Source organism: Ornithorhynchus anatinus, chromosome X3 (assembly GCF_004115215.2).
Source record: "Ornithorhynchus anatinus isolate Pmale09 chromosome X3, mOrnAna1.pri.v4, whole genome shotgun sequence".
In the NCBI taxonomy this organism is placed as follows: domain Eukaryota; kingdom Metazoa; phylum Chordata; class Mammalia; order Monotremata; family Ornithorhynchidae; genus Ornithorhynchus; species Ornithorhynchus anatinus.
In genome coordinates, this window is record NC_041751.1 from 22,864,670 (window position 1) to 22,875,796 (window position 11,127).

The 11,127-nt window shown below is 41.8% G+C and overlaps 1 protein-coding gene across 5 annotated transcripts in view; it reads left to right on the forward strand.

Moving 5' to 3' along the window:
• SLC24A2 (solute carrier family 24 member 2) overlaps positions 1-10,911 on the forward strand; it is a 254,761-nt gene extending 243,850 nt beyond the window's left edge. For all 5 annotated transcript variants that reach the window (XM_029053758.2, XM_029053762.2, XM_029053761.2 and 2 more), the window contains one exon: positions 1,621-10,911. In XM_029053758.2, coding sequence (XP_028909591.1) covers positions 1,621-1,870 — 250 coding nt within the window. In that variant the 3' untranslated portion in view covers positions 1,871-10,911. The remainder of the gene's footprint in view (positions 1-1,620) is intronic.
• The last annotated feature ends 216 nt before the right edge of the window (positions 10,912-11,127 follow it).

Consider the following 11,127-nt stretch of genomic DNA (forward strand, 5'->3'; position numbering starts at 1 on the left):
CTTTCGTCAATCTCATACCACTAACACTGGATCACCTCCACAGTCTGCTTAATTCACTCCTGCGCATGAACCACAGAGCACTACAGGCAGAAATATTTGGGTGCCTGGCAAAATTACTTCTCCATCCTTATTAACATCCATGCCCATCAACTTCACCAATTGTTCCAGACATTCAATTCCCTCCTCAAACCCCCTTCCCGCTGCTTCCCCCATCCCTTTCTCCTAATGACCCAGCTACCTACTTTATTGAGAAAATTGAAACTATCAGGTATGATATCCCTAAAAGCTCTCCTGCAGTTCCTCCCTCAACTTTCTCATCCTTTCTAGCAGTATCTCAAGAGGAGATCCGCTACCTTCTCTCAAAATCCATGCCCTCCACCTGCGCATCCGACCCCATTCCTTCACACCTTATCAAAACACTTGCCCCCTCCCTTCTTCTCTCTCTGACCGCCATCTTCAACTGTTGCCTCTCTAATGGCTTCCCCACTGCTTTCAAACATGCTCATGTCTCCCGTATCCAAAAAAAAAAACCCTCCCTTGACCCCACGGCTTCCTCCAGTTATCGCCCCAGCTCCCTCTCCTACCATTCCTTTCCAAACTCCTTGAGCGAGCTGCCCACACCTGGTGTCTCAAGTTCCTCTCTTCCAATTTTCTCCTTGAGCCTCTCCAATCTGGTTTACATCCCATTCACTCCACAGGCACCGCCCCACCAAGGTTTGCAAATGATCACTCTCCTGCCTGGAACACTTTTCTAAATTGATAGGCGGCACACACCTCCCCCTTCCTCAAAAGGCTATCCATTGCCTCAAGCAGAAGACACTCCTGACCATTTGTCTTAAAATTTCTCTCCCTCCTTACTCATTCACATCTTTACACATCTCTACACATCTTTAATTTATTGTTATATCCATCAAACAATGGTATCTATTGAGTGCTTATTATGGGCAGAGCGCTGTACTAAGCATTCAAGAGAGTATACAATACACCAGAATTAGCAGACCTTGCCCATGAAGAGCTTACAGTCTATTAGTGTCTGGGTTCCCCTCTAGACTGGGGATGGAAGCCAAGCTCGGTAATCGGAAGTGGCATGCTGTTCGAGTGATGCAACTTTACTTCATAAGCCTTTCCAATTTATAATGTTAGTTTTTAATCCACCATTATTTGGTGGTGTTCCCTCTTGGGGTTTCATTTCACCATAGCGTGGAATACAGCTATGTTGAGTTCCAAACTAAAGTGTCCTATGTTTGAAAGAAGTTTAGCTCTTCCGTATTTTATACTTTGTGATATAGAATAGAGGAGATCGTCATGTGTTTGTGTGTGTGATTGTCTTTCTGATATGAAATAGAGGAGATCGCCACTGTACCCTTCCAAAAACCATACAAAAAGTTGACAGTGGAATGGTCCCAGAATCTCTCTTCAACTTCACATTCTCTTCCAGCTGGGTTCCCTCACAGTGAACTAAAGGTGGCCAGGCCTTAAAGTGCATTGTACTGGAATCTCACCTGCATTTATTCAATGCTCCTTTATGTTTTTCGATGTATTTTTCAAATATACCTGATCTTTAACCCCACCCTTTCCCTTTTGCCCTATCCTCCCATCCCTGTTTCTGTTTCCCTACAGCCTCCCGTTGCCCTGGCTCTTGTTTACCATCATTAATAACTTCAAACCAGTGGCAGTCAGTAGCAATGGTCTCTTCTGTGCCATCGTACTTCTCTTCATCATGCTGATTTTCGTCATCATCTCAATTGCTGTGTGCAGGTGGAGGATGAACAAATTCTTGGGCTTTACCATGTTTGGCCTCTACTTCATATTCCTGGTGATCAGTGTCCTCCTGGAGGACAGAATTATTGTGTGCCCTATCTCCATCTAACGGGGGGAGAAAGCCATTTATTGAATGAAAATTTAGACAGCAATGAATGGTCCAAATTCCCTCCACTTCCCATCTCCCAACCTAATTACCTTCTACCCCATAAGAGGTGACATGTCCACTGCCCTGTCTTTATCTCCTTGGCTTGTGTAAGAAAGGCTTGATTCATATTTGGCAAAATAGTTCACATGCTGCCGTTGCTGCTGCTAAATGACACGGCTACATAAAAGAGACAAGATTAGCTACTAAACAGCTTCCCCTCCTTTGTGTCTTGCTACTCACAGTTCATACTCCTCTCTGGTCAGAGGTACACATGCTATAATGCTACAAGTTGTGATGTAGACTATGTATATCATTTGTTTCTACGTACCTCTATATAAACATTTATTACTATATATCTGAATACAGACACAAAGAGCAAACTACAAATATATATTTATGTGCGTGTGTGTATGTGTGTGTGCGTGTGTGTGTGTCATTGCAGGAGTAGCTCTAGTGTCTTTGTGGGGGATGGGAGGGTGGGGGTGGGGAAGTCAACCTTCAATCTGGGCTTTCTGTGTTAATTGTCCTTGATGGAAATAGTTGACATAACTGCATTGGGGTGGGGCTGGGGAAATGTTGTAATTTTAGTTGGAACCTAATGAAGTACTTACCGTTGCCATGGAGAGATGGACTGACTGGGTTTAAGGGAGTGTTGGAACAGCTTTTGTGAAGAGAACCTTAATTGTTGCCTGGAAAAATTACCCCTCTTCGTAGAAGCCCCCAAAGACACTGCAAGGTACTGTCCTGGAAAGGAAGAGGAAGGGATCCAGTACTGCTGAGCTGGAAGCATCGATCTGAATCCCGGAAGGGTTCCTTGAGACAGTCAGAGATAAAACCCAGAGTGCTCTTTGTTAGGGGGAAGAAGAGGATGAAGGGGGGATAGAAGGCAAGTGCAAGTAGAAATCACAGTTCCTTAACACCTAGCTTTATTCCTAGGACAACTGAATATATACTGTACCTGTGTCATTTCAATGATCTTTCCATATTCATCACTGTTAAAAGAAAAAAAAAAGTCAAGTTGGAATGGCTTTGGTTTTAACGCTATTGTCTCCAGCTCGGATTAATCTCTACCCAGCCGAAGGAGCATAGGTTTCTAAAGTGTACCTTTCTGTGGCATGTAATTTCCTTGAGGCTTGACACTTAACCTTGATTTGGAGACTTAGCCACCTTTTTTAGAACGATTTTCCAGTATGATCACAGGCAGTTCCAGTAGCCACTGAAATCACTGTTCCTCAAAGAGCTTCATTAGCAGAGGAGAGTCACAGATTACAGCAAGGTCGATATTTTGACAAGTGCATTGACCTGAACCTTCAGAGTCCTGAGATACTTGTCAGCTGGACCAATATGGCCAAGGCTTTGCCTGTCCCGAGCCTTTGGGGGCCAAGCCTAGCCTAGATCAACAGGTCTGAAGGAGAGCGCTTGATCTTACTTCTAGGTGGGTCAAGTTGGGCTTGTGTGATGCTTTTGAGCTCATTCAGTTGTCCCCTTGGGCCACTGGAATTCAGAGGCCCAAAATTAAGAGAAAAGAGGAATACTCCTTTGGGCTACTCAAATCTACCCCCATCCAGATGCATAGTATTATTTTGGTTTAGGTCCAGCCCAACTTGGGCCAGGATTTGGACTGGCCTAAACTTGTGCCGGGCCCTAAAGTATAGAGTTGGGGTTTATTTTAGATTACTTTTAGGTTTGAATAATATAATTTCTCTGGATCTTTGTTTTCCTTCATCAAGCTCTAATTCAGGGTTAGTTTGGACCTGTGTCTTATGATGGTAAAAGCATGTTCAGGGCCAGGTATAATAGTGTCTGCGCATTGCTCTCCTGCCATTGGCTCTGAGGCTCTTGTTCTGGCTTTTTTTTCTGTGTTTCATGGGTTGATAGACTTAACACTCTCATTATCCATTTCATTTCTCCTCTGAGTCTTTATCTAGCTATATAGAGGATATGGTTAGCAGAAAAGGAGATACACTGGTCAACCAAAAATGTACTTTGATTCAAAGAGAAAAAAAAAGTTGAAGTTTCCACAGGATGCTTAATGTGGCCTGCTGTTGAAGCACCTTGTGCTATTTAAGACATCTGATCCCTTAATGGGAGAATTAGGTTGCCAGTATCTTAACTTTGACCTCATCTGTGCCATCTACATTAGTTCATTCTGGATGTATGATTTCACATGAGCAAATGAATACCCATTAAAATAGGCAGATATATTTCAGATAAACATAGTATTCCACAGGACTCACGCCTGATTCCAGTAATGACTGCCCAGTAAAACTCTTTCAGGCGATAATAAAATATTTTAAGCAGAGATTCTCCTGCAAGAAGAAGAAGAAACTAAGATAACTTCTAGATCACACAAGGGACTCACAAGTCTTCCAGCTACCAAGCCATTCTACACTCTTTCTGTAACCACCCTGTCTGTGTTTCCCTGGTTCTAAATGCATTTATAGACGCGATAAAATTCACCAAACAAGAGATGCCATATCGTGCCTGATCCTATTAGGGCCTGCACAGCCTTGGCCTAGTCTGTGGACGTAGGACCCAGCTAGGTTGTGAGTCTGATTTCGTTCTTCCACTGTCCCTGCACCCCCCTACACGTACCGACCACAGTGATCCAAAAGACCCCAGGCATAGAGGCAAAAGTTCCCATCAAGTTCAACAGCTCTAGGGCCATTTAGGATGCAGTAAAATATCACACATTTCCCAGAGCCCCTATTCACTTACTGATACAACTAGTCCCAGCAACCCACAGAGCCAACCAAACATGTTCAACCCCACCACAAAGTTGGGGTGGAACCTCACTGGGTTTAGCTGAGGTTTCAGGCTCTGGGTGTGGGTCTCCACTTCTGAGGCTGAGTTTGGGCTTAGACCACAGGAGTTTGACCCCTGAAGGACTCCAGCATCAAATGACGCTAGGGATGGCCAGACAAGTGCTGCCCCAGGAAGCTAGGCCAGCTTGAGGAAGACTAGATTGGCCTGAATGTCTCAAACTGGACTTGTCAGACATCTCAAGACCCAGAGACAAGAATTCCCATCTCTGGCATTCATGACAGGTCTGGGATGCCTTCTTCCAGATGCTGCACCATACACCTTGTTGATATACATGTATATGACAGGTGTGTGCCTGTGTATCTACTTGTGTGTGTATGCACATACAAACACATATAGAGTGTAAATGATGGAGAAATGCCCAGGGTACTGATATTGCTATGGGTTGGAAATGACAGCACCAGACGAGACGTTTGTAGGAATTCCGCTCCCACCCCCGTATTCAATGGATAAAACTTGAATGATGATATCAATTCCATATCCATCACTGCCTATACTGCACACATATATTCAGTGTGTGTGTGTGTGTGTGTGTGTGTGTGTGTGTGTGTGTGTGAATCAGTGATTCTCTGCACTCATTGTCTTATTTCTTTTTGAGAGCCTAGAACCATTAAAAGCAAGATTGGCAGAGTATGGTGCAGAAACGGAGGATAAAGATAGGAAATACAAGTGAACAAATAGGAAATGTATTCTTCAGCAGATCTTTGCAAGTCACAGGATGGAAGATTCTAGAAGGGTAAGCTAGCCAGTCCAAGGCATAACTAAGCACAGATATAAACAGAAATATTTTCTCATTCACATGGGATAGTAGTCATAGTTACATTCAAGTGCAGTGTATATTTATGTGTTGCTAGAACTAGGGTGAAGAGAGAAGTATCAGAAAGCACAGGTGGTACTTTGAAATTAAAAATATTCCTTGGTTTTACCACTTTAGAACAAAATCTTCAATATGGTACTGATAAGCCTTTGAAAGAACTTGCCTTTAAACCTTCCTAACCAGTGTTCATCACTTCACAGCCTTGGTACTCTGGGTTTGCCATTTCAATTATGAAAGTCAAATGTAAATCTCTATTATAGCTTTGTAAACATGAAGGACTCATCCAGTACTCTACCAGTAGCTGCACTTTTAAGGAAGTTGGGCTATATTCATTATAACTTATTGGTCATAATGGCATAAATACTGTCCCTCATTCAAAGTCAATACAGATGCAAAATGCTACGTAGCTTAATTGCTTGAACCCTGGCTCCTCTTCCATACAAATTAAGTCTGGCTCCTGCCTTGAGGCAAGAGGAAAATGGTCACTTCTTTGAACTGTTCCACTTCTCCCCGGGGACATTGCTGCCAACTGTGATCCATGAGTAGTAAATCCAGGTGGGACACCCCTCCTGCTCAAGATATGACATTTCCGGGACCACCTCCTGCCCCCTTTCTCCATTCTCCACCCAGCGCCAACAGAAATGGGCAAGCTGGGGCAGTAAACATGTTTAAGAGAAAGGATTGAAATTTACAGTTGATCCTAAAAAGGGAACACATTTAATGCCAACTTTCTTTTTATGCACTGCCAGTTCCAAATTAACTTGAGCAGACACAAAATTCTTGTATAGCTATGCTGGGATTACACTGAGGCAGGTAGAAATGGGATCTGAAAGTTGAATGACTAGGCTGCGACTTGAGATGAAGTGAGATTTTATCATCAGAGCATTGGTGGATTATCCTTAAAACCTAGCCTGGTTTACAGAAAGGCAAAAAGTGCTCAATGTCCAAGAGAGTCTTTATGAGGAGTCGAAGAGTGGAGACAGTTGCAGTAAAAAAACAAAAAAACACACAAACCTGCATTAAGGTGGTGTGGAGCCCTTACAACATGAAAGAGCTGGTATTGATTTGACATTTGGACAGCATTATTGCTCCCCACATTGGTGGGAAAGTGAGCAAGGATAAAACCCACACCAATTAATTTAGTGCCATTAATTTGTTAGGGAGCACGGATGTGCTCTGGAAATTAGAAGCATTAGCCACTGAGATGGACACCCCATGTTAGCAAAAAACACAATCGGTGATTTAAGGTGATAAGCATTGGAAATTCTTTAGCTGACTGCACAAAAAGTTTGGAGGGGACGGGAGAGGGAAGATAGCAGAGGCACACAAACTGCTGAACTGAAATTGTATTTTTCCACAAGTTAAAATGTCTGTTAAAATTCATAAGAAAGCAGTTTACATTTGCTTCCCCCTAGGAAATAGAAATTTTAGAAGACATTAAATGCAAACTTTTATTTTCTCAGAATGAGAAAGCATCAGCTTCCTTGTGTTTAGTGTGTAAATTAGTATTCAAGTGATCAAATAACCTTTGTGTGGCTGTTAGCCCTATTCCAGGTGTTTTCTATGGAACAATCTAGCATCTTAGGGAAACTTGCTGTGAAAGCTGAATCTAATAATTATAAAGCCACTCTGATTTCACTCTTTCAAAAAATCCGCCCCCCCCCCCCCCCACAGTATTTTTTAAAGAAATTAGAAGGAAAAAAAAACCCATGACCTGATCTAACAGAGATTGAAATAGGTAGACATATAGCAAGCCATAGTCAAGGCTACTGCCCTGATTTGGTGACCCTCATGATGTCACATTTACAACTTTCCAATGTTCATTCCTTATGTCATCCAACCATTTCCTCTCCATTGCCAGGATTCATTCCCATTTTAGTAATTCTCACAGTTTCCTCTTTATTCTCCAACTCCTGTGTGGTTTCTTTCAACCATACTTATCCCGCTTCCCACCAATTGGAGTGCGTCTCTATCGATTTCACCTGGACCTTTGGCATGCGAGATTCTCTGAAAGCAGGTCTAAGCCTCTTGAGACCAGAATGCATTTTTGGATGCTGAATTTATCTGGATAACTCTTTTAGGCATCCCAATACCATACTTTCCTTTGTAATAGCACATTGTATTGCTGATTCCTAATCCGTTTTTGTTCCCTTTGTATTCCTGATCCTTATCTCTCGTACTCCTGCCTAGCCAGGAATCCTGGGGTTTGTTTTTCCTCCCTAAACGTACTTCCCTGCCCATAGCCCAGATGAACTCTATTCCATTAGCTCCTGATCATTTCTCCAAGTTATCAAGGTCATTTTGAATTCTATTCCTCTCCTCCAAGGGGTTGGCCTGCTTATTCCCCAACTTCATGCCATATAAAAATGAAGTGCTCATTAATCTCTCTTCTAAAACCCAGATAGGACCCCCTAAATGGCCCTACTTTTGGATGTTGACACTCTGTTTGGGGGCAAAAATCCACTTCATACGTACTGGTCAAGCTAGGAGAGTTATGAAAATTTGAGATTCCAGCTCCTAGATATAGATGAGAATTAGGGACATACATTGACGCGAAAACAGAAACTGCTTAATTTAGCTCATCAAGAACAGTGTAGGACCCACAGAATTAACTGCACATGTACCTATGTAGTTGCTTTTGAGGGGTTGTGTATCATTTTCTCATTTAAATCAGTATGACGTGAGTTGTTAAAGCCATTTCTTTGCCATTTTATCAACCAACATTTAAGTCAGATTTATACTCCTTTCCTGGGAAGTTTGACTGACAAGCCATATGATGAATGTGGCAGCAAAGGGGAATGTAAAAGTAATTTATTATTATTAGTCTTTCATTCCACCCTAAAATCTTTGAAAAGATGAATCCTAAGATCCCCGGATGGACATTGTGCCCCAACTAGCTGTTAATTCAACAGGACCCCTCCATCTAGCTTGTTGTGGGCAGAGAATCTGTTTGCTGTTGTTTTGGACTCTCCCAAGCATTTAGTACAGTGCTTGGCACACAGTAAGTGCCCAGTAAATATGATCGAATGAATCTTTATTAAAATTAACACTTGCAGAAAGACCAAATCACCTAATGTCTAAGATATCATGAAATACCACAATAATACTTGGTTTTCTAAATACAAGGTATTCACTAAGAATAACATCTTGGTCATTCTTTTGCTGTAGTTTTTATTGTAATCTAAAGTTTATCTACCCCAATAATAGATAAAAATATTTTGTGAGCATGGATCGTGTCTACCAACTCTATCGTACTCTTCCAAGTGCTCTTTCAAGTACCGTGCTCTGCACACAGTAAGTGCTCAAATGCCATTGATTGATTCCAGCTATCAGATTATTCTATTTTCTAACTAAATGAATTGGCAATTGATCGTTACTATTCACCAAGGAAATTTAAAGAGTGGGTAGAAGATAAGAATGACACTTCCAAGGCAAATGGTGGTGACAAATAGGTGGGCATCATCTAATCCCCGATGCAGCTCAATAACATTGTGAATGAATAGCTATCTCAGTGCATCTTCTTAGGAAAGATATTGTATTATTGATTTTTCTGTTCTTGACAAATCCAAATAATCTCTGGCCCATGAGATGTTACAAACTATCCCAGAAGCGATATTACTGGTATAGTATTAAATTTTCGCTCCCATATTTTCTCACAGAGAGTTACCATTTTATGGTAACCATAGACTTTCATTTACTTCACCTATCATTACCGCTGTTCATGTATTATCCTAGGCCAGTACCGCACTCAAAGAATGATCCAGATTGTAATTCTAGAGGAAAAAAACCCACATTTTTCTGCAATTATCTGTAGGTTTCAAGCAAATGTTTTTTTGTCCCTGTCAAAAGGAAATATGGGATATGAATATGCAGAACTGTCAGCCATTAACTGGAGACAGGTATTAAATTGGGCCAATCAAGAGCCTGCCACCTTAAGTAGACACATCCAAAAATCAGGTTGATCCTTAGAACAAGGAAGGAGGCGATTAACCAATGGTTCCTCCTCTCTTGGGGCCATTTTGTCTTTTGGGGTTTTCTGTAGGAGATCCCTATAGACCCTCTAGACTGTGAGCTCATAATGGGCAGGGATTGTACTTTCCCAAGCGCTTAGTACAGTGCTCTGCACAGAGTAAGCGCTCAATAAATATAATTGAATGCATGAGTGAATTAATCCCATGACCCTCTCTGCTCTTGGGCGTGGAGTAGGAGGAGTGGGGAGGGAAGAGGGTGGGAGACACATCTTTTAGCCATCATTCTTTTTTCCCAGAATTTGTGCCTAACGTTACACATGGATTTGTGTGCCGACTTCCTTCAGTACTCGCTTCAGTTCATTTTAATTCTCCAGGATCATCTTGATTTTACGAAAGAGTTACCATTCTAAATCAGAAGCTTAAATGGGCCCCAGATGAGGTCATCTGTACCACCTTGCCATTTAGGACAGAGAGGTGGGAGAGAAAGTGATCCCAGCGTGAACACGTAGTGGTTCCCATGTGCATATCTGTCCCTGTGGACTAAAAGTTCCAGCAGTCCATAATAGAGAGTGGACGTACATCAGTGCAGCCCTGGTTGGACTCCTTTGAGACCAGGAACAAGCCAGGACCCCACAGTATCGTGGCTCATCTAGGATAGATTAAAACCATACTGAACTGGGCTTAGTCAAAAATTCTGGTCTAAGAGAGACACAGTCACAAAAGTAAGAGTGATAAAGCTACTTTCTTCCCCCTTGGTTATATTTACTGGAGTCATTTGCAGTAAAGGGGAGGTTGAAGGAAACAGTTCAAACACTGGGCAGGAGACATCATAGGGCTGCAAAATAGAAATTGAGACATTGACCCAAGCAAAGTCTTTTGCCCTGAAGCTACACAAAATAAATGAAGCGATTGGCTAATCAGTCTGAAGCTCGACAGAGTGCCATTTTGTAAAGGATCGTTTTAGGAATCAAAAGCTTCCGATATTCCTTTGCTCCTCTTTCTAAAAGAATGAAATAAATATAATCAGCCCTTCTGCATCCCCATGAGGCAACTGCACCGAAGTCCTGAGAAATTCTTGTGTTCTTTTTCGGGGAAGAATTGATCAATATTCACTAGATGGAAATATATTGTAGTCGTGCGTCAGTTTGTTCTCTGTGAAAGTGAATGTGTACATAGTTTGAAAATGATATTTATTTGTACATAAACCATTTGAAGTAATATATAGTTCTGTCTCTGTGCCCACCACTCTTAATATAGGATGTTTCTCTATGTTTGTGTTACACTTTCAAATTCGATGTATCAGGAACCTCTGAACCAGCCATTTCCTCATCTGCAGTCACTTGATGTAACTAAATCTATTAAGTGTGAACAATAAAAAGCAATATAAAATGGGTGATTGTCCTTGGTGTGTTTGTTATAATAGGAGTTCAACAAGCTTTTTCAGTCCAGAAGGCTGTGTTCCATATCTCCACGGGGCAGCTGCCTCTATCTTCCTTCTCCAGATCTGGCACTGGTCAGAGATTCACTGGTCAGAGGCTATTTTTTTTTTTAAAGCCAAAACTGTAAAACTGTAAATTCTACATCCTTCATTCTATTGCAACTTTGTT